The 24,723-nt window shown below is 36.0% G+C and overlaps 2 protein-coding genes across 9 annotated transcripts in view; both read left to right on the top strand.

Moving 5' to 3' along the window:
- Window positions 1-24,723, top strand: part of LOC108050844 (low-density lipoprotein receptor-related protein 2) — a 163,158-nt gene that overhangs the window by 37,620 nt on the left and 100,815 nt on the right. The gene's annotated exons all lie outside the window — the stretch shown is intronic.
- LOC108051080 lies at window positions 17,020-17,888 on the top strand. Its single transcript, XM_017133031.1, has 2 exons — window positions 17,020-17,071; window positions 17,527-17,888. Exons 1-2 carry the CDS (start codon window positions 17,020-17,022, stop codon window positions 17,886-17,888), a joined length of 414 nt encoding a protein of 137 aa, XP_016988520.1.

Raw genomic sequence — 24,723 nt, 5'->3', positions numbered from 1 at the left:
GATTAAATTTAATCACACATTAATGTAAAGTGAAGGCGATATGAATTATTAAAGATTTTATTTATTTAAAATAATATTATAGTCAATTTAACATTCATTACTAGAACAATTTTTAAGTACATTATTTTATATATTTATTTTATGTATTTATTTTATTATTATTTATTTTAATTTATTTTATCACCACTTTGCAATATCCCACGACCGTTTAGGGCCCTTTCTATTTAATTAATAGCAACGCTATTAAGCCGGCACTCCGGTCCTTCGTCATTTAGTATTCCGCCATATCCCCAAACATTATTAAGTTTTAAAATATTCCCTTTCATGTAGTATATATATTTTTTTTGCGTTTATTGGCGATGGGCACTGAGCAAATAGTTTGGCAAAGCCTTTGGGGCAGGCAAGGGGATTAAATCGATTTTCAGCCTTCTGGCCAACACCCCCGCTTCTTTCGCCGTTGTTTATTATTATTTTTTAATCAACCATTAAATTGGGTCCTGCACCAAAGTGGAACGAATTTAATTTGCCGAAAAATACTAGGTTTTTCCAATTTTATATCGACATTTTTTATTGGTTTTCCATATGCCTAATGAAGAGTTGTCTGTGCAGTTTTTCCCTCTATTAATTGGGTAGAAATGGAAAATTGATTAGCGACAGTCGGCAGTTGGAACACCTGTGGAGTTCGTTTCACCACTTGTACATTTTTATTAAATATATTTGCTGACTGTATTTTATTTTACAATCAATTATCTTGGAGTATTTGTTGTATTAAAGTAAGTAGCGTTTGGTTCATATAAAGTCATTTATTCAAAATACTCAAGATAAAATAGCTTTAAAAATAATTTTAGGTAATGGATATAAAATGGTGCTTTTATTTTTATATCTTGTGGAATGCATTTTGCTAGTGGCGCTTATCGAAAGTTTTAATTTTTCAGCGATGCACTGTTGCGAAACGCACTGTATGCCAAACAGCAGCAAAATTAATTGAATGGCACAATTTTCTGGGTGAAAAGCGCAAAAAGCACTCAAACCCATAGGCATCAACACCCGTGTTCTTTTTGGTCGAGAGGAAAAACCATTTGGGCCGTGATTTTTTATGATTACTTTTTCGCAACTCCCGCTGGCGGACGGACGCTCCCTTTCGGCGGACAACCTTCCGGACAATCCCCTCTTCTTTTTTATTTTTATTCGGGTTGCATAAACGAATTTGCATCGTCGAAGCGATGAAATAAATGCGAGAATTTATACATTTAACGTTATTTTTGCATCTCCTCCGGATCGGCCACGCCCCTGCGCCCCTTAATGCTCTTAGCGGTGCCGTCACCAAAAAAAAATGAAAACGAGTGAGCTGCGATAAAAAGAAAAAAATACCAAACAAATGAACACAATTTAAATTTGCATACGAGTCGAGTGCTGGTCATCCGAAAAAGTTCCTTTGTGGAGGAATATCATCGAAACCTAGGTTTCAATTTGGCGATAGAAAGTAAAACTAATTGATTATTAATCCAAATAATATCTTTTGTCATATATTTTTGTCAAATATTTTATTTGTTTGTTATCATCGATATGAAAATATTGACTTATTTAATCATTTTATTTGCAATACGTATTTGTTTTTTAGTATTAGAGAACATTTCTGGTTAGAGGCTTATATATTTTCATATTTGTGCTTTCAAAGTAAGTGTGTTTTTAACAGGATACCCTTATTTTATTTTTGTTATTGTTTTTATACCCTTTTTAACCCATAGAAGCTTTTTTGTATCTTCAATGAGGATTAAAAAATATTTTTTGGATATCAAAGAGCAAACGTAGATCGTTAGGAGGATTATATGTTGTATGGTTTTGCAGTAGATGAAATTAATAGTGGCGAAAAAAATTATTCTAGATACCTAATGAATGATTTATAATCGGTAGAAACCTTTCTGCTTCAATTTTACACCCTTTTTTTGGTTTAAAAATACTTTGTGAATATCAAAAGATTTTTTGTGAAAGGTAATTGAAATAAACTCTAAAAGAGTCTTTCAATGCCGCTATTGAATTAGTGTTTTTGCAGCAATCGCTTGATTAGCTTCTGTAAAATAACAGGGACTCGGGGGCGGAGCGGAGGTGGGCGTGGCGACAAGGTGTTGTGGCACGGCTGCAGTGTTTGTGTGTCACAGTCAAAGGAGGGGACAAGTCAATGACCATAAAAGTAAACACTCACTCGACACACGCAATGGAAAAGAGACGGTATGCGTGGTCGCGAAAGAGAAGGGACGAGTCGAGTGGCGACATCTAGCGGCGGCGTCATTTTCACCTTCCGGCCAAACCTGAAAAACACACAAAAAAAAAAGAAACAGAAAAAAAAAAGGGGAACAACTTTGCAATGCAAATTTCAAGTGGCTTCAGTCGTTCGCTCTCTTTCTCGCAATGTGACACATTTAAACCGAATGCAGTTTAGTTAGTCGAGGTGTTTTTACTGAAAGAAATCTTCTCCTTTTTGTTTTGACCAAAACATGTAAATAATGCAGCCGTATTTGCATTATATATATTTAAGGTATTTATATTTAAGGCAAAAAGAAATCTTAATTAGGGTACTTAAATGTAATTGTTTTAAAATGGAAAACTACTCATCTTTATTATTACTTATTTTTAAAATTCTCTTTGATTTGTCCAAGAAATAATATATAGACTTATTTTTAACTTTCCCTTTGATTTGTCCAAGAAACAAAATATTTAAATTTTTATTTTACACCTTATTAGTCACAAACTTTCACATACTTTTATTTACACTTGAACATCAAAGAACACCCTTTGTTCAAATGAGTAACTCACATATTCTCTTTTGTATTTATTGTATTCTTTTTTTTACTGCACCTCCGATTTAAGCACCCAATTAACACAGTTGATCTCAGTGTAGCCGACATTCAAATGGCTGGCAAAAAAAAAGTGGGCAAGAACCAAAAGATGATAATGATGATGGCAGAACCAGTTGCTCCGTCAAAGCCTGGCCATAACCATTAGCCGGCTTCATTCATGGATTCCAAATGCACACACACACACACACACATACACACTCCGGAGATGAGATCTTTGTGGCGTGCCAAGTTTGCTGCGGAAAACTAGCTGTATGCTGAATGCTGTATGCTGTGTGCCATATGCTATAGGCCAAAGCTCTTGACCAACTCTTTGGCAAAATCTTCTCCATGGGAGTTGCTCAATCACAGATTCGACTGCCGACTGCCGAATGCAAAATGCCAATTGCAAATGCCAAAGCCCCTTTGGGGAGTCTTTTTGAAAAATTAGACAGCAGTAGGGCATCAATGTTCTGGTGCTGAAATCTATTTGGGAATCTATAAAACTGTAGTAAAAATCACATTCAATGAAGTCCACTGCTGGGTGTTTTTCTTTTTCCCCCTGACAAATTGACTACCATTTTCCTAGAAAAGTTTTTAATTACTTGCCAGACTTTGGATTGAAATCCCCTTTTTTCCGGGGAAGTCACAGCAATGATTGATTACACACTGATAGCCCAGTCAAGGTGACTTCGGGATATCATCTTGCCACTTATTCTCCACGCTTCTATTGCAACTTCATCCGCTGGATGGGATTTCAGCTTGCTCCTTCTGACTTCCTCTCCAGTCCCTTAAGTATCTTCAGTGTTTATAAATTAACTTGGCTTCACATTCTACCCGATGCAGGCCCCATCACCTTTGCCTTTGCTTTTGCCAGTACTTTTACCTGCCCGAGAAAACGCGAGAAACCCGCCGTTAATCACTTACATACCTCCCAACCCCCCTGCCGCCCATTCCATGCCACGCCCCCTTCGTGACGGTCATTTCAGCTGGCCCAGTTACCTTTGGGCCATCCAAGAATAACGAGGGTATTACCATTATGGCAAGTACACCTGCGAATGTGTAAGCTAATTAAATGCAATATTATACTACATTTCATTTAAACAAAGCTTACATTTAATTATATCTAAAATATTAAGCTGAGTCCTGGTCCATAATTTGGGTTTTTAATTATCAAGGATGGCAATTTCATAATAATAGTTTCCCTTTGAGTTGGCCAAAAATAAATGTAACTTTAAATATAAAATGGTTCATAAAGACTGAGTACCAATTAATATTTTTTTTCTCTCTTTACAGGTAAATACTTTTCTACGTACTATAAGAATGATGGAAAACCACAATCAAGTGTTGGCCTTAATAAATAAGTAAGCAAACACTTAAGTTATTTCTTTAGCAATTAAAAAAATATTATACATAATTTAAAGCATTTTTAAAAACCCTTCATGAAACCTGAGAGTCATGTAAAATGCTTTTTTTTAGGTTTGAGGTTTACAAATTAATTAGCTTGAATCCCAGGGTATTTTAATTTCGAATTTGACCCTTTTCAATTCCAGCTGTTTTTCCCATTTTTGTAGTTTACCTCTGGCCGGGATTCGGGTTCGTTTGGTGCTACTGCACTTGCCAGCTGCCGCCCACTCATTAAGATTCCATGTTGGAAGCTTTTCGTCCGAGCTTCCACCTTTTGCCACCCACCTCCGCCCCTTTTTCACCCTTTTCCACCCTTTTCCAACCCCCTTTTCACCCAAAGCGCTTCCCTTTGACTTTGTTGCTGGAGTTGTTTTTCACAAAAATGTCCACTCAAATGGCGTTTAGCGTGCAATTATGAGTTTCTCATCTCTTCGCCTTCTGTTTTATTTTTCTTCTTTTTTTTTGCTTAATTTTTTATGCTTAAGTACAGCCTAAATGGGCCAGGGGGAGGGGGTACTGGGGGGGGGAGATTAATGAAATGATAATGTAGAGAAACGAAAAGATCTCTTTGCCTTTCACGAAAACAGATTTATGCAATTTTTATGGGAGACCGTTAAGTTGACAAAATTATAAAGTAATTATTAGTTGCATTAGAAATGTATATGAGGGTATTATATAACTGCAAGTGACTAAATCTTGGAAAGATATTTCTTAAACGCTTTCAGAAGTGTGATTCTTGTGAAATTTATAAAGTTATAAATAAAAAGTTTGGATTTTTTGTGAAATTTTCAAAGGTAATTTTCTAGTCGAATATTTGCCCTCATTTTGCTTTCTTAATTTTCCTGAGCTTTTTTGGCAGCAGCCTCATCTGATTGTGTCTCATTTGCAATTGAAAATGTGCCCCATTTCGTATTTTTTTGCTCTTAACTCAAAGAGGAGACTCCGACTTTAATTGCTGTCACAATTTTTCGTTTTTATTTAATTTTTTCTCTGTTTCCAGTGCTGTTGTTGTTTGCCTTTGTTTTGTTTCTATTCGCCCAGCACCTCCCCTCCCCATTCACATTTGGGGGCGGTAAATAGGGGGCGGGGTCGGCATTGAGGCGGAACAAAGCTGACTTAATGACTCCAGCCGCCCGCAGAAGGCATACAAAAAAAAAAGGAAAAACGTTGGAACAGAAAGTATAAGTAAAAATTAAAATATATATAAAATAGCGGGCAACAAAAGAAGAAACAAATTAAAAAATACTGAAAAAACGAGGGAATTTAAATCAAATTTAAGGCGAGTGCTTAAATTTTTAATGATGATGCCGCTGGGTCCTTGAGTGTTGATAAGGAAACACTTTGTGCTCTTTGCTCCTTGACATTGACGGAGATATCTGACCTTTTCGGGGTCTGTGAATGTGACTTTCAGTGACATTAGATGGGGACTGCTTATTAATTTACGTCAATTAGAAGCAACAGAAAATATTTATTCATTTTACTTTTTCATTTTTCCTTTGTCCGCCTGCTGATCTAATCAAGCTGGGGTCCAACTCGCCCCCCGACCCCGCCTTAACCCTCTCTCGCCCCCTAATTGATATTCATTGTCTTGTCTAGATGTTTTTTTTTTTTTTTTTTTTTTCTGTCGCTGCTTGGGGATCATAAATCTTTAATTTGATTGAGGCCCTCGATGCGATGAGGGTTTGTTTAAGGCGGATTCAATTTATTTCTCTTACATTCAATTAAAATGTTTTCTATTTTTCCATTTGTCTGGTTAATAAATTATCAAAAGCACACTCGCTGGCGGATCTATTCTCAAAAAGGCATACAAAGTCATAAAAAAAGAAGCAACTTAGTGCTATAACATTAAAATGTATTGCCATATTCATAGAGATAAACCTTAATGTTAAGGTATAGTTTTTCCATGCTGCCAAACTATTTACCTGTGCTGAAACAAAAGTCAAATCTCGGTTCAAAAAAAGTTTAAACAAACTTTCGGCGGGGTTATGTTTTTGGGGGCTGCCAAAGTTTTGGGATTTTGGACAGTTTGTTAAAAACCATGTTCGCCACGTAGATATTCGCATATTGTTGGCAACACGCGCCTATTAATTGGCCAAAAGTCAGTCGAACTAAATCGGGCACAAACACACGCTAACGAACTAGTCATGGCCTCCAGTCCTAATTTTCGAAAATTATAAGCCGCCTAATTAAGGGCGTGGCACTTGGCTGCATTTAAATGTTGGCAATTTTCGGCTATTTAAACATCACAAAATACAAAATTAAAGTGGGGTGGTTAAGGTTGGCGAACGTGGGAGGCTAAAAAGCCCAAAAACAGAATTGTACAACAGTTTTTTTTTTATTTTGTATTTGTGGCCAGTTGCTTTGTTGTTGTTGCTGCCACAGTTGTTTAGTTGTTGTCCGGTACCGGTCACCAACAGTACGCGATTGTATCGCCGGCGTAACCACCTCAGTGCCCCCGCATCCCGCACCCCGCACTTTCCTACTACTGTGATAATGGCCTATAGTCTGTAACGTTTTAATATTTCTTTTTTTTTTTCTATTTTTCGAAAAAATCATTCAAGTATAAATCATTTACTTTATGGAGACAATTGCCTATGGTTTGTTTCTTCATACCCTAGGTACATCTGGGCGTATACGCAATATATTGTGCAAATCAGTAAACCTAGGCTTTCAAAAAATAACAAGGAAAATAAAAATAGACTTAACTTATAATTACGCTGGAAAACTTAAGTATTTTAAATAATAATTTATTTAAAACAAAATATTATCAGGTTATTTGGCAAATGTAAAGGCATTTGGAAAATTTCTATATTTGAAATAAAGCAGAAAAAGGGCTCACTTTTGTCCAATCCAGCCAATCTCCACCGTAGTTGTCATCCGTGCCTGTGGTCAAGAGGAAGTGGGCGGGGATGTGGGTTGTTCGACGCCATTGACCACGAAAATTGCTCATGCATGGCCGAAAAAGCGGGCGGCGCGGTGGGAAAATGGGGGCGTGGCTGTGGCGGTTGTGGACCGAGTGCGTGCGCTTTTCGTGTTAATAATAATTGACATTATCGTTGCTATTTGTTGCCGTTGTTGCTGGTCGACCCGGTTGTTGTTGTTGTCATTGTCGTTGTTTTGCTCTATTTATGGTCCCCCGAATCTGTGTTGTTCTTCTCCGTGTTTCGGCCTTTGTTTGGGTATTTGTCCACAAACATTCTAATCAAAGTTTATTAATTCACAAATTGCTACACTTAACTAGTGCGTTGGCGAAGTGAGAGCACAAAGTGGTAATAGAGTCGGGAAGTGCGCAGCTTTTAAAGGATTTAGGAAAATCAAAACAAAAAATTAGAAAAAATAATTTATTTATTTTTAGCATAAAGAAGAAACAAATCAAAAAGTTTTTTTTTGCTAGTATTAAACGAAACATAGGAAAGTTATGCAAAAAAAAGTGACCTTACCGACACACTCATCTTTAGAAACCGAATTAATTTTAATTTTTCAAATAAAAATATGCACATTTTTATTTGAACTTTTGCCACCGCAAAAATGGAAATGTTTTTATTGTTTCCAAAGCCATTATAATCAATAGGCAGCAACTCGACATCCCCCTTCGGCCGCAAATAATAAGTATGATTGCGAATGGGTATTTTTTTTCATCCAACTCCGTGACATTCATTTAATTTTTTTCCGCTGTCACTTGGTTTTATTGTTTTTAAAATTTTCATTATTGCCATTTCTCTGTGCCATTTCCAAGCTGATTTTGTTGATTTGACGACAATTTGCATGCAACAATTTATTGTTGACGGTCAATTGTCAGTCGAAGTTGGGTGTCAATCAAAGTTGACAATGTTGCCATGGTCGGTGGGCGGTGGGTGGTGGGTGGAGTGGGCGGGGTTGCCGGCTGACGTAATCAAATTGTAAAATGGCACAAAATAAAGGGACTCGAAAGAGCCGAATGATAAAAGCAAAACTCAATTATTTGAGATGCGTCGTCACCTTGAATAAATGAATCAACATTTTCGACAAACTCCCCATCTCTTTCTATCCCCCACAATCAGTGGACGAAGGGGAAGGGGAGGGGGGGAGCGGTATAGGGGGTGCCGACGGACAATTGGACAATTGAATTACGAATGTCGAGTATCGAAGTCGAATGTCAGTGGCGATTGATTCAGGGGCAAAATGGAAATGCAATTAAAATCAAAGATGTCCCAGTGCCAGACTGCAGAAAGAGATGGCTGGACAAAAGAGAGAAAGAGATGGACAGACTGATAACACTCTATTAGCCTAGCTTTGCTAATCGAAATTTAATTAACTAACAATGGCAAGATGGGTTAAAAATGTCAACGGAATTATGGCAAGAAGGTCAGTCAAAATAGGTATGCAGTTTAGAACACATGCTTATTATCGATGAAAATGTATTAAGTCTTAAGTTCTAAAAAAAACTCTACTTCTTTAGCTTTCACGATGTAATTCTGCTTAGGTATTCTTAATTAATTCTCGAAAAAAATTAATTAAACATATTTAAATGATTAAACTTAGCTGCAAAATTTCTAAAAAAAAAAACGCTAATGGTCTGAGCCAATAGGTTAGCGTAAATGCCATTAAAAAATCTCTCTTTCAACTTTAATTTGCCCGCTTGCGAAGTCCATTTATCACACTGGAAACACGCTGATATAGTCATGTGAACTACTTACCCATTCGGAAACGAATTAATTTGCCATAACTAAACTTTTTCGGTGGCCATAAAACATTTTCGGGATATTGTTCTCTTTTATGGTTTCGCTGATTTCACAATGTTGATTTTTTTTTTTTAATAATGTAGTACTTAAATTAATTGCTCGCATTAAGTGTGGTAATGTTTTTGCGGCTGTACAGCCGCAAATAAATATGCAAAATGTGTATAAATAATCTGCACCTTTTGGGGATGAAGTAAATATACAAATTTTAGATTAGATAAGAAGGTAAAGCGTTGAATAAAGTTCACTGCCTGATGTTGCTATCTCTGTCGTCCATGTTCTCCCCTCTCTCTTTTTGGAAACCAGTGTGTGGGTTTTGAGTGTGCAAATATTTGAGTGTCGCCTATTTGTCAATTTTCTCATGCTTTTCGTTTACGTATCAATGACCCAAGGCGGCCACATGCAGATGGTGAAAGAGAAGGCAGTACCGGTGAGTGAAAGAGACGGGAGCGCTGCAAAGAGCGAGATGAGAGATGGCAGCTGCTCTGCCATTGACTTTACGGTCTTCTATTTGCTTAGTTTCGGAAATTGGAAGTTTTGGGGGTGGCCAAATTCCCGGAGTGCAAAAAAAGTACAACAAATATAAGCTTTTGTCGGCTGTAATTCCATTAAGTCCTTTTAAAGTCTCTTGATTTATTGTTTGTCCATTTAGAAGTACTAGAGAACTTATAAATAAGCCTATCATAAGTGGTATTTTTTTCATAATATAATTTGTCCTGCTAATTATACAATATTATGAAAAAATTAATTTTTATTGTAGTACATTTTTAATATTAATTTTTTAACATTTCATGAACATTCTTTGCATTTTTAATGGCTTACTATTTCCGCTCTTAAAGCAGTAACCGGCCTGAACTGGAATTGTAATTATTTACATGAATTCCTAATTGTTTCATAAACGTTAAGCTCTTTAAATTGTTCGATGAACTGTGGAGCAAAAATGATTATAAGCGAATAAGCTAAAAAAGTTATACAAAAAAGAGGTTTGATTAAAATGATTCCAAAGTATAGTAAAAACCTAGAGATTTTTACATCTCGTAATTTTGATTTTAACTTTAAAGAATAATATTGAAAAACCCTTTTACCCACCGTGCCAGGATATTTCATGCATAAAATGCCTTTCGGGCGATGGCTTTTAATTGCAATTCCATGTAGCCAAACGTGGTGGCTGCTCTTGTTTTTGTCGGTACACCCACAAATATTTGGCCCACTCAAAGGCCGTTGAAGAGCAGCCAATAATAATTATAAAACTAACAAGTATGGCAAATACTGTGAATTATTTTTAATAATAAATGCCAATAATCAACGCAATTAACAAATTCATCGAGCTCAATTGGACAAGTCAACGACTTACAAAACATCAACAATGTGGGATAATAACAATAATAATCTTGGCCATTGTAAATACCATCATCTCTTTCAGCGGCTTATTAAACATTGACTTTGCGGACCGCTCAAAAAGCGTTAAATAAATTATGCGAAAATGTTTTAATTAGGGTTTTTCTTGGCCAAGGAAAATGTAAGATTGTGAACAGAAACAGAAGGAATAAAAGGATCAAATTAAATCGGAAGTAAAGAAAATACTTAAAGTCGTAAAATGTTTTTAGTTTTAAAATAAGTTTAAAAATAAAGCTGGGATTTTTAAAATGTGTATATATGACTTAATAGAAAATACAAATAATTAGTAACTGACATACATGTTATTTAAATCTGATCTTCTTACATTGATTCTCGAGTCAATGTTTTGGTTTATTTTTATAAATTTAAAAACGTAGCTTTGCCCCGTGACACGATATTCAATTATATGAAAGGCCTTCGCGTTGCGTTCGATTCTTTATAGAAAAAGTTGAAATAATCCAATTGCAAATCGGCGGAGAAGAGCTCTTGAAACTGACCTACGGCGTCGGTAGTTTATGCTCCACTTCGAGTGCAGTTCAAGTGCAATAAACTCGCAACCCCCCACCCCCTCTGAAAGTGGGCGTGGCTGGTGATGGGTGGAAAATGGCGGCAGGATGTTGCCACAACCAAAACGAAACGATGGAGAACGGAGGCTGAGTGCGGTCGCAAGGCATTGAAACGAATTAACGAACAATCAAGCCGGGCAACCGCAGAATCCAAATTGTTCGGCGTTACGGGAGACGAGGGGCTAAAGAGTTCAGTTTCAGTTAATAAAACACATATGTATATGGTCAGGTATAGTATATCAAGTGACCAGATTTACAAACGTGTTCACAAACAGAATGCAGCGAACAATTTGAAAACGGAAACATTTCCAGGGGGAAAATCGCTTGGACAAAAATAAATAAATTAAATGGCATTCAAAACCCGAGTCACTGCAAAACATAATACCGTCAGAACCGATTTAAATCTTAGCAGATAAAAATTAAACATGATTGCTATATTCATTTTTCTTTCTGTCTTTCATATAATATTTCGCTGCAATTTAAGTGTAAACATTCGACAAATAAAAACAATAAGCATTTTAATTAAACTACAATAATAATCGGCAGAAGGAAAACGAGACACTGAGTAAAATTAAAATAAAAAATAAATAAAAAAAAATGTGCACGCGCACGAACATTTATTAAATCATTTTCCATTTAACTGGCAAATCAAATTATATTTAAATATGCTGAAATTGAGCAAACACTGCTGACGGGTAATTCACTGAATATTCTGCAAAGAGATTGCCATATCCTGGGAGAGTTGAAATAAACATAAACAAATCCGCATACAAACAAAGCTAATCAACAGAAGTTTTCTGGGTCCTGTGTGAAATCAATCAAATTAGCATGCAAATTGAAATGGCTGCAAGGAAAACAAAGATTAACGAAGTTAACTTCTTTAAACTGTATAGTTGAACCTTTAGCAGTTTTTGGAATTGCAAAGGATATCGTATTTTGTTTAATAAATGTTACAACCATTACAAACATGTAAACAAATTCGATTTGCCACAGTGCCAGTCAAAATTAATACCAATTACCATTAAAAACAATTTTCAAATTATTGATAATTGATATATTTTTGTAATTAATAAATGATTATGTTTATTAAAATAAAACCAAACTTTTAATTACATAATTTTCAATTGTTTGAAGTGTTAAGCTCTTTTAATTTATTTAAGAAAATAAACCGCCTTTGGTTGCTTATGTTTCTAAAGACAATAAATATTTTTCTGGCAAAGACAAAATAGTTGTGTAAAATACAATAACACATGTAAATTAATCAGTAATTTTTTTAAAGGATTCCGTATATTTACCATTGATTTGTTCCCACTAAAATTAAGGATTAGTTTTCCTGTGCCAAAACTAATTTCTCATATTCAAATGCTCTTTAAGCACCAAAATATATATGAACAACTTTTTGTGGCCAAAAAAAAAAGTCTGTAACCAGAGCCGTGAAATTCAAGTCTTTAAATATCTGCCCGAAAAAAAGGCGGCAGACGAAAACGAGCAAACAAAAGTTAATACAAAAAAAATTACAAAAATGTATGAATGAACCAAAACCATGTGGGAAAGAGAGGGGGCGAGGCGGCGGTAGAGAGAGAGACAGAGAGTTGGCAGCACTTGGCGGTCATTGTTCCAATTTCTAACCATTTTTTATTTATTTTTTATTCACTTCGTGTGTGTGTATGTTGTGTGGATTTTATTTCTTCTTCTCCGTTTTCCAAGTGTTGTTGTTAATTTGTTTGGCTGTGGCGCGCATTTTTCACACACTACTAAACAGGGGGAAAATGGCAAATCCCCCTTTGCCATCCTGTCTTGTGACTCTGGTTTTGTGCATTAAAGCCTGCAGCTACCGAATACGCCACAATTTAAGCATTGGTATTCGTGCCTGTGGCTCACATGTCAGGTTGACCGCCCAACGAAAACGACAGCAAAAACAACCAAACAACAACAAGAAAATGCAGAAAGTGGATTAATCGAAAAAAAAAGAAAAACTTAAGCATGCCAGAAGGACAACAAGTGGAGGCGGTTGAACCAAGAAGGATTTAGAAAGGGGCAAACATATTTTATCATGACACAATGCTGCAGGCGTTAAACTGTATCTTTATCAAGCATTTTTAGCTGGTAAACGATAGTTATTAAAAAGATTTCGCTTTTAAAAGAATGCTATGTAACATAAACTATTTGCTTGGGCCAAATATGTATGTGTTTTTCTGACAGCCAAAAATCACTGTTTCGCTGAAACACAACTTTGCACTCAAAACCAAAATAACCGCTGACATTGTTGAGTGATTTGACTGTTCAACTAGTCGTATGCGTGATATGTGACAGCTCCAATTTGCTGGGCTGTTCAATGCAGATATTTATCATAATTACAGGAATGTAACAAGGGAACTTAAATCAAAACATTGGTCTGTTTCCGCTGATGAAGCTGTTTAGCAGGGCGTATACGTAATTTCTAAATTTTGTCTTGTAAATCATTTACGGCAGCTCAAGCTTGTAGGTCTGTATTTAACAACCAATGTAGTTGCATTTCACAGAAGTCTGCTTAATTATTAGCGTAAGATAGCAAACTTCATTAATACACGACCGTACAAACATAATATTAATATCGAATGAATACATTTATGGAATTAACAACCAATGTAGTTACATTTCAGAGTAGAGCTTGTAAATTGTCAGATTATTATTTGGATTTTAGGAAAATATCAAAACATGGCATAAAAATAGTACCCAAATCCAAACTAACTTAGTTTATTAAAGCAGAAAACAGCTGGAGTGGGAGAAATGGCAAAAATGAAAGGGGAATTCACAAAGGGAATACGTACTAGGCAATATGCAATGTAAGTACGCCGCTGCTGCTACTCCATTTTTTATTTCTGTTCCCGTCCAGCGATTAAAAGCACCATACACCCACGCATGTACGGTGAAATAGATAAAGCCAAACACACACACTCGCAGTTAGAGAGAGACACGTAGAGCGGGCGAGAAAGGGAGGGAACCACTGACAGCTGCCGTCGGCTTAAATGGCGCTTACACCAAACGCAAAAATTCACTCCAAACAAAAACAAAAAACGAGAGATAGAAACAACAAGCAAAGAAGCATCAACAAAATCTAGAAAACATGAAACATAGGTAGACAGACTCACAGTCGAAATTCAATATGTTGAACAGATCAATTTATTTATTGTAAACACAAGAAAGTGTAAATTCATTAACTTTTCGAAAGAAAAAAATTGAATTTTGTGAGTTTTTCAGCTTAATTCGGATTAAGCAAAGAGTACGATTTTTAAAAAGGTGTTTTTTTCCTAATAAAAAAATGTATAATAAGTTGATAAAAGTGAATTAGATTTTTGTATAATGAAAATCATTTTAAATTATAATTGAAAACACAAATATTTTGAATAAAAAATTCTTAAATTATATGCTTCTTAACATTGAAAATTCATAGCACTCTTTTGGGCATTAAATAATCCCTATAAAAAAATTGCTTAGGTTTCATTAGCTTTCGGGCCCTTTTCACATAAATCTTCGAATCGAATCCCTACTGTAGCTTTGAAAAATGGAATTAACGTTCGCATAATTGAGCGCAAAAATTGTAACTAATAAAACAGCAAAACAAAAACGAAGCAAATTCAATTAAAGCCGCAGCGCGAAGAAGAAGCATACCCAAAATCACTTCTCACACACTCGCACAACCGCACACACTCACACACACACATAGAGACACACAAAGCCGAGCACAAACGCACAAAGTGAGTGTGAAAATTAAATTTGCCATGCTATTAGCATTTGTCTACGCAGCGTGTGTGAAAGAGACGGCCGGGGGCGAAAAGAAAGAGATGGTACGAGGCATGACTGATGCGAAGAGAATGGAACATATATATATATGTGGATACCATCTATGGTGCCTTTTTTCGTGTGGCTGGGGCACTTTTTGATGGATAGTTGAAGAAGATTCTCTTGTCAGACACGTGTTCGACTGCTTGCTAAGCAGTGTTAATGTGACATTTTGAGAGGGGTAGGGGGAGGGGGAGGGGGTTTTCCATCGACTAAATTGCTAAATAATTCAGGGAACCCAAAAAGAACGAACAAGTTGCCGTCTCCATTGTCACCTCCTCTTACACTGCGTTTTTATCCGCTCGACTGACTTTTGTGGCCCACTGTTTGTGCAGCCAAATGTTTTATGAACAATTGAACAGTTTAATTGACTTTAAATTCAAAGTCATGTTCACTACAATGCCGACTTAATTACTAGTGGCTTTACACAAATTTTAAGACTGCTTTTTTAGTGGCACTTGGAACTCCTCTAAAGTACTTATCTTGGGATATACACTTAGCTTATACTACAAGACTTACAGATTGCATAAAGTTTTTAAAATGTATGATTTGCTTTGTAAAAATTTGTTGGATCCAATTTATTGGTAAAACCCATATAAAATAATTAAACATTACTACACAATATATTTTAAGGGCAATATAATGTTTTTTTCTTCTTGTTCACGCTATGTTTATCTGCTAATTAATTAATTTCTGTAAAATGTAATAATTGAAAATAAAGTGCAGAGCCCAAGACTGTACAAGTGACCCATTTCTAAAAGCCTTTCATCTCATTCATCTCCGTCGTCTAAAATCGAATTTATCAAAGTCGTGGCCAAATAATTTGACCAATATTGCACATAAATGTGCATGAACATATATATATATAGTATTTCTCAGAGGAGTCAACGATCGGCGGTCATTCAACTCTATGCTTTTCACACTTGCCCGGTCTTTTGATTTAAAGTGTCAATTTTTGGGGTGCTCTTGCTTTTTGATTTGATATTCGTACGCTAATTCAATTAGATTTATGTGCGCCATTTGACATGCTTCCCTCTCACTCGCTCCCCGGTCCTCCTCTCTCTTTCTCCCCTTCCCTTCCCTTATGTTTTTTAGTTTTGCATGGTTATTTATTCCTGGACATGTCGCTAAATGGGTTTTCTTGTTTGTTCAAAATCAGATCATGGCCAATAAATCAACACTCAATTCGATTTCGACCGAGTGAGTGAGTGTGTGTGTGTGAGTGGGTGGGTGGGTGCTGTGTTGTGTGTGTTCTGTGCGGTTGTCAAGCAAATTGATTTGTCCATTTCTTCGAGGGGTTAAACAAATAGAAGACCCGGCGGCAGCAGGTTATGCAAATCCAACAGGAAGGGGCGGCCGGGTTTGGGCTTCCCGTTCGCCAACTTAATAACCGAATCGCCTTAAAAAGAAAAGCCAAAGCCAAAACCAAAAAAAAAAAAACAAGCCCAAGGAGTCACAGTCAAAGTCAAGAAAAACTCGTTTTTCCACCGCCAAACAGCGGAAATTGTTCGGTTATTATGGTGGGTTGTTTTTTTTTTCTTTCTTTTTCTTGGCTTGGCTTTAAGAGCTAAAACCAAGTCAAAGACTCATAATTGATACGCAGAAAGAAAGGGGGAAAATGCGAGAGATAGACGAAAAGATAGGTGTGTACACTATGAACCAGTTGGAAAAGTGATAATGAATTCGGGGGAAACTGTGTCAAGGAAGAAAGAAAAAAAAATCAACTGGAAAATTGAGAAAAAATGCGAGACTTTAAAAAGTCAAATCGATAACATTTTTGATTTCTATTGAGTTCCATTTTATGTTTCAACTACTTGCATGATTTGAAATATTATTGAAATTTAAATTAAACAAATCTAGCTTATCAAATTTTGAGTTTTGCTATGGCAAATGGTAATTCACTGATTTTCTATAGCACACTAGTAAACTGCTTTTAATCAATCCGAAAATTGAACTTTTTACTGAACTCTTGCATTCACACTTTATAATTATAAGATGTATTCAGACAGATTTAATTTTAACGATCTCTTTATTCAATTGAATTCCCTTTTTTTGGGGGACATTCAGCATTTGACACTTTGGCTTATTGAAATAATTGAATTTGGAACGATCGCCTGTTCGATCGTTCGATCGATCGACTGCAGTCGACCTCATAAAGTGGGTGGGGACGGGGGACGAGGAGGTGAGGTGATGCTGATTTAATTAGGCACTCGAATTGAGACTTTTGCTCATTTCCAGCACGTACTCGAGCCAACGGCCAATGGCCAATGGAAAATGCAACTGGCTCGCATTGAGCCCGGTTATGACCGACCCACCAGTCACAGTGGTTCAAGGTCTATTGGCGGCGGCGTGAATTTCTGAAACCGGTTTTAAACGACTGTCTGGGCTTATTCATCCACACTATTATATATATTTCATTTTCCATTTTCCCTGGCGTTAAATTCCTTACATTCTTTCGCGTCTCTGTTGATTACTCTCTCACATTTTTTTGCATTAAGTTTTGGATTTGATTTGCTGTATAAATATTTTGCGGACGTTAATGTTTTATTAGACTTCTTGAATAGTCACATTTTTGACTTTATTACTGCAACCATAAATTATTAATTTGCGATTAAAACAATATCAGGGCTTACTATATACTGGCAACATAATTTCTTTTAATAAAATTACAATTTTGATGTATTTAGATTAGCCTCTTCTATTTGACTCAAAAATAAATGAATTTATTTTTTAAATGTTGATCAGTCTTGCCTTTTTGAAGATGTCCTTTTAAATTATTAGGGATTGACCCACTGTTCTGGGATTTTGCCATTTTCTGCGACTTGGCGCGTTCGACTCGAGCCCCATTGTCAATATGGCAGCTCTTCGGCATTTGGTATTGGGTATTCGGTATTGGATATTCGGTATTGGGTACTTGGTCTCCGAGAGTCTCCGGTCTCTGGTCCCTGGTCCCTGGTCATTCACATTATCGTTGCATGTGCCGAGAGGTAACCCCGCATGGGTGTGTTCGTTCATCTTTATTTCTTGTGCGTGCAAAAATTCAACAATTGCAGAAATTGAAACTTTTGCCTCTTGCCGTTGTTGCCACACACAGAAACATTGAAAGAAAACTTTCAGACATGAAAATCGTAAAAATAAAATAAAATGTGCACACGTTTGCCTGTTTCTGTTTTCTGTTTTCAGCTTTGCTGTTTTCTGTTTTTTGTTTGTATTTGAGTAGGAGTTTTTGCCCTGCAGACAGACGCTTAATATGCCAATGCACTTTTTCCGAGGGGCAGAGTGCTTTTCCGGAACCCACTCCTTGAACCCCGGTTTCTGACTCACATTTGTGTTTATTTAATCTTTCACCGGCAAAATTGATATGCCCGAGTAATAAACAAACATCGCTGTAATAAAAAAATAACACAAATTGAAATTTATGTTTCAATATTTGCTTAATGTCTCAAGAAGCGGCTTCTCTTTGGCAAGTGGCTGTTGGTTCTGTTGGATCACAACTTAAATCGATGAAATTGAAAAGGGTGCTAAGTGCTTGCTTTTAGCAGATTTATTCTCTGCCCATAGTGATAGCAAAATATAATTTTGTTATTTATAACTTTCAGTGGTAGAGTTTTTTTGTATATCTATTAAAATTAAAATCATCTCTTACATTAATTTCGTAATGTCTTTGTTTCCTAATAATATAATTAATTTAGAAATGATTTAATTATTTCACTAACTCAAAGAAAAGTATCGAAACAAATGTACACTTTGGGAAAGTCATTTTGTTTTATTGTTCTTTTTCAATTTTCAGGACTTCTTGTATTGCCATTGTAATTTCAATTGTTAATACGTATACTTTTTGTATACTTTGCTAAAAAGAACTTGCTGTTCTCTTAATTGCCATTCCGTCTGAGTTTCTAATTAATTTATTTATTTTCCTTATCACTCTTGACTTTTGGAAAATTATTTTCATGTTTTTTGTTAAGCTCTCTTTTCCCATTAATTTTGTGTTTATTCTTTGGCATGCTTCACATATCAAGCATACGCCGTGTGGTGCATTATGCGAAATGTACTTCTTTTTGCTGACTCATTCGGGGCTGCTCTTTCACTGAATTTCTGTTGCCTTGCCGCATTTTTATTTGGTTTTACTTGGTTGCCCTTTTGTTTACTTGTTTATTTATTCTTTATATTTTTGTTGCCCTACTCTGGCCATATTTTTTGTTTATTTTTTTATATAATTTGCGCACAATTTGCAGTTCATTGTTTTTAAGAGAGAAAGGCCGAGAAATGAAATGGGAAAGGGAGAGTAAGCGAAGTGTGCCTCATCAGGACATGGGTTAACCCACTCTATCATCTCTTTTTTTGCGGAGAGAAGCGAGCACTTTAACCCATGTTGCCAACGACCCCTCTTCCTTTAACCCGTTCTCCCCTTTTCCGTCTCTTTTTCCCTTTCTCCACGCCTTTCTCTAGGGGCTTCTCTGGCCAGAGTTTCATTCTTCGCCTCTTCATTTGTCTGCTGTTGGTTTTTCCAGCCCCAAATGAGTTTGTATCTATATTTTATAGATACGTACAAGTGTATATATCTTGTTTTATTTAAACCCATATGGAGTGTGTGCGTGGGAACAAGGACAAGTTGCGGCTTCTGCGGCAATTTCACTGCTACTTTCTCAAATAATCATTTCAATGCAATGCAATTTTTATATAATTTTTCTCTCTGCTCTCCTGCTTTGCTAATCCACTGTTGACATGCAATTTGATTCAATTATCATTATTTTGTTTGAATGTGTACAGTCTCCTCCCCGCAATTTTCCTTTTTTTTTCTGTCACCGTTTTTCTTATGCTTTTTTTTTGTGCTTCTTTCAAGAAGCGTGGGAAATTTAACAAGCGTTTGGTTGATTTTCACTGTTTTTTTCTCGTTGTGTGTAACTCATGCAATTATTCAATTTGTGGGCAGCCATTAGGGTGCAAAAACAGCAAAAAAATTCGTTAGGAAAATCTGTTATTTTCCCTAAGTTCAGCTAATTAGTTTCGATTACCGAAAAAATATATAGATTTAATTGTTTTTAACTATTAAGCCTTTATTCTTACTGGATTTTACTGTACCCAATGGTTTAATAACTAAGCGATGCGTGAATACAAAATGTAAATTAAATTTTAATGCCTTTTTTGTCGTAATTTTTTGAGCAATTAATCGTTTTACTCTTAATGATTATGCTCTATAGCTGTCTCGCTCTTTATCCATAAAGTCTGTCTCGCTTACGCACTCGATTGTTTGTTTCATTAATTAATCTTTGCTGACATCACGCATACGCAACGTGTGCTGCATATGCAACTTCTGTGTGTTGAAAATTGCAAATTGCAAACACAAATAAGAAAAAAAAATAATCAAATTAAATGCAACGAAAAGAAAAATGAAAAAATTAAGGCAAACACACAGAAAATTACATATTTTTGTCATAATTATAAAAATAACCCTATATTGTTTGCTATTGTTCAAGATAAACTCTTAAAATAATGCTTGGGAATTAAATTTAGTATAATAAAAATAGTTTGCTTTGCATAACAAAAACCACATAAGATTGTAAGCTTACCCATATTGCCCCTCTCTGTCTTTCGTATTATCCCCCTCTCGCTCTAGTCAAAAATTGCTTTGGCGTCGCATAATCGCCGCAGTGTTGCAAAGAGAAAAACAAGGAAAATCCCATTTCCCTAGTAAAAGTAATTTCTATGCAAGGCCAACAACAACCGCACCGAGTGGGAGCGAGATGGAAGCGAGGAGGAAGCGAGATGGAGGGAGACGTAGAGTGACAAAACGGCACTTTTGGGCGAACATATTTATGATGTGGCCGAGTGAGTGAGAGGGCCAGCAAATGAGCGAGATGCCAGAAACCTTCGCATGTGTATCAAATTATTTTAGGGGCTAAAAAAGAAACAAGCGACCAGAGGTTAAATATAAAATCGCACAAAGGGAATTCGAGTCTAAGGAAGAGCAAGGGGTCATCGGGGGGTTAAAGGATCAGGCCAAGCCTTTTAAGCCGTCCCATTAGGGTCACCAAAATAATTTTGTGTTCATTCAAAAATTTACTATGAGGTAAAGCTTTATTGAAAGCGCCCTTAACCCAGTGAAATAAATGTAATTATAATTTAATAATATGGCTTAAAACTTTAGTTTTATTTGACATTCCTGGTATCTAGTTATTTAAGTCTTTCACTTATTCCAATAATACTTATTTGAATATTCAATACAAAATACGTTATTCCTTTAATCCAAGAATCAATTTCAATAAGTTCAGCACCCAAGCACCATAACTTTAACCTGCCAGGACACTTAAGATCGCTTGCTATTTTCGACAAAATCCCGCTATCACATTTCCTTGTGCCAGAAAATAAAAAAGGGAAAGGAAAATGTATTCGACCATCAAATGACGATGCACATTGCAGATTCGTTTTTCCGCCACACACACAAAATTTAGTATCACATAAAAATTGCAGAGAAATACACACGGAAAACATGACAGGATGGGCACGAAGGAGCTGCGAAAGGAGCGGATGAAAGGAGGACAACAAAGTGAACACTGAATGGACAACGCTCTTGACCACTTTGCAGCACATGTGAGAGGGCTGAGGGCCCCAAAGCAGCTTAACAACTCAAACATCCTTGGGAAACGCAACCCGTATACGAATACGAATACGAATACCTAAACCCCTAACCCCGCCCACACAGCCAATAACTTTGGGGCCAGTCAAAGTCGAGGCGTTTGTCGCCGAACCGAATTCGTGTGTCACTCAGCAAATAAGTCGCACACACAACAGGACCTTCGAAGGGGGTGTCAAGGGGCTAAAAAGGATATTTTTGGGTGTTGACATAGCCCAACACTTAGCGTTGTCGCTCTAAACACACAGACTCCCACATTTTTCTCCATGTTGTTCAATCGAAAATGGCTTGCGCAACAAATGGAGTAGAACAATAAAATGAAATGGAAAAATTTAGAGAAAAACTTAGCTGATTGTTCCACTTGTTTCTACATGTAATCAATTTAAACACCTTCAGCCAAAATATTCCTTTTTATTTGCTGAAACGCATCTCAAAATGGACCATCATTATTATTGTGTTAAGTGCAAGAATCTTTTTTTGTGGATAAGTAGTTTTTTTAAATGTTACTTGTTGATAAGCAATAAATATAGTATTTGACAAATTGTCCTGTATAAATTAAGCTCAAAAAAATGGCACTATATTTATATAAATAAATTACAAATTTAAAAAATTAAATCGATAATTTGGTGCATATCCCTCGCCTAGGAAAGTATGATAAATCATCCGATTACCGAGGTATTCCAGCTTTTTTGTATAACTTAGACAACTGCAATCCTCCGGACACTTATGAACTCAGAAAATGCCTGTTGGCCTCCTTATATTTTCATACATTTGGCAAAATCCCCCCCCGAGGCACTCTGTTTATGGAGTCGAAAATTATTCGATTATTTGCCCGAAAGTAAAAGAAAACTCAATCGATTTGAATAGTCAATGTCTCGGTGGAATTTGCTAGCCGAATATTTGCATTTGATATTAAGCATTTATATAGATTTCTGTGTAAATACATTTCGTGTGTGAGCTGTACTGTGAATTCCCTCGAGATAGTCGTCCCATTTCCACACGTTTTCTTCTCTTTATTTCGGCCCGAGTATCAAGGATATGTCCGAAGTCAAAACATTTAGTTGCAGAGCGCTACAGACCGCAAATTAAATGGAAATAAAATGCATTTCCACTCGGGGCATGCGAGTAAATAAAAATGTATATAAATAGACGTGCATTTATTTATATAGAGTGACAGCCAGGCGGAAAACCACCGCTTCCTTTCCTTTTTTTTTTGTCTTTTCCTTTTTGGCTGATGTGACACACATATACCAGCCGAGTGAAGAAGTTTTGAAGTTCTTTTTAAGCGTTTTTCCTTGTTTGTGTATATTTACCTTTGGGATTTATGAGATTAGTTCCAGACGCACACGGTGACTGCAAATGAAAAGCAGTTCGCAATTGCTTTGAATGCGAGCAGCAAAAATATTTAATATAGCTCACAGCACCCACTCACACACACACGTAGACAAGGCGGAAAGGACATGTAAAGACATTGCACAAAGGACACACACACACACACTGACAGCCAGACGCACCGGCACACAGACAACTGCATTTCAAGTGCAGCGAAGCGCGCCTTTTTAGTCGCAGACAAATGTCCATATGGGTACAGTGGGCACACGGCGAGGGTGAACCCGCAAAGGTGCCTTGCAAGTGCCTCTTTTCCGCTGGAAACAATTTTTGGTCAAATCATAGAAAATTACGAAAGATCGACACAAAAATAAAAAAAAAGTGAAAACGCAGATTTTTAGGGAATTACACCACGATCATTTTGAATTAAACCACGATCATTTTGAGGTATGACATTTTGAAATCCGATGACTGATAGAAAAGTTATGCGCATAGAAGTGCAGTTTTTTGGCACTTTTCGCCAAACCCATTTTTCGAAAGTTTGGAAAGGGTTATCATCATTAAAAATGATGAAAAACCGACCAAAAAATAAAAAAAAAAGTAAAAACGCAGATGTTTAGAGAATTAAACCACGATCATTTTGAGGTATGCCACTTTGAAATCGGATGACTGATAGAAAAGTTATGAGCATAGAAGTGCAGTTTTATGGCACTTTTCCGCAAACCCATTTTTCGAAAGTTTGGAAAGGGTTATCATCATTGAAAATGATGAAAAACCGACCAAAAAATAAAAAAAAAAGTAAAAACGCAGATGTTTACATAATTAAACCACGATCATTTTGAGGTATGCCATTTTGAAATCGGATGACTGATAGAAAAGTTATGAGCATAGAAGTGCAGTTTTATGGCACTTTTCCGCAAACCCATTTTTCGAAAGTTTGGAAAGTTATCATCATTAAAAATTATGAAAAACCGACCAAAAAATAAAAAAAAAAGTAAAAACGCAGATGTTTAGAGAATTAAACCACGATCAGTTTGAGGTATGCCACTTTGAAATCGGATGACTGATAGAAAAGTTATGAGCATAGAAGTGCAGTTTTATGGCACTTTTCCGCAAACCCATTTTGCGAAAGTTTGGAAAGGGTTATCATCATTGAAAATGATGAAAAACCGACACAAAAATAAAAAAAAAGTAGAATCGCAGATGTTTAGAGAATTAAGCCACGATCATTTTGAGGTATGCCATTTTGAAATCGGATGACTGATAGAAAAGTTATGAGCATAGAAGTGCAGTTTTTTGGCACTTTTCGCCAAACCCATTTTTCGAAAGTTTGGAAAGGGTTGTCATCATTGAAAATGATGAAAAACCGACCAAAAAATAAAAAAAAAAGTAAAAACACAGATGTTTAGAGAATTAAACCACGATCAGTTTGAGGTATGCCATTTTGAAATCGGATGACTGAAAGAAAAGTTATCAGCATATAAGTGCAGTTTTTTGGCATTTTTCCGCAAACCCATTTTTCGAAAATCATTCATCATTGATAATGACGAAAAATCGACCCAAAAATAAAAAAAAGAAGTAAAAACGCAGATTTTTAGAGAATTAAACCACACTCATTTTGAGGTATGCCTCTTTGAAATCGGCTTAGATGTGTTTTTTTGGCACTCTTATGCAAAAGCAAACAATTTTATAAAGTCCACCGATTTTGATAAAAGTAAATAAGTATTTCTGAAATTCCCGTTTTCCCAATTGTTCTTATTCCAGGTAAATTCTGCAAGGGTATAAATAATTAATTATAATATGGAAACAACTTTTGTTATAAGGTTTTAATAAATATGTCTACAAAATATTCAAACACAAATTAAAATTAAAGCTGTTTACAATTTTTCTAGATATGTTTTGTTCAAGAAAACTTCACTGTACTTTTCCTTAAGGAAATGCAGTTCAAATAATGGCTGCTCTGAGACAGAAATCACTATGACCACATTTTGTGTATATTTCCCCGGCAATGATTG

This window comes from Drosophila rhopaloa, unplaced genomic scaffold, assembly GCF_018152115.1.
Source record: "Drosophila rhopaloa isolate 14029-0021.01 unplaced genomic scaffold, ASM1815211v1 contig_3, whole genome shotgun sequence".
Lineage (NCBI taxonomy): Eukaryota > Metazoa > Arthropoda > Insecta > Diptera > Drosophilidae > Drosophila > Drosophila rhopaloa.
The sequence above is the reverse complement of the archived record's forward strand: the minus strand, read 5'-3'. Positions and strand labels throughout refer to the sequence as shown.

Excerpts from the sequence above, each read along its gene's own strand:
- LOC108051080 (XM_017133031.1), top strand. The coding sequence starts at position 17,020 with ATGCAACTGGCTCGCATTGAGCCCGGTTATGACCGACCCACCAGTCAC. Across the intron at positions 17,072-17,526 it reads CCGACCCACCAGTCACAGTG|GGATTGACCCACTGTTCTGG; the intron begins GTTCAAGGTCTA and ends TTAAATTATTAG.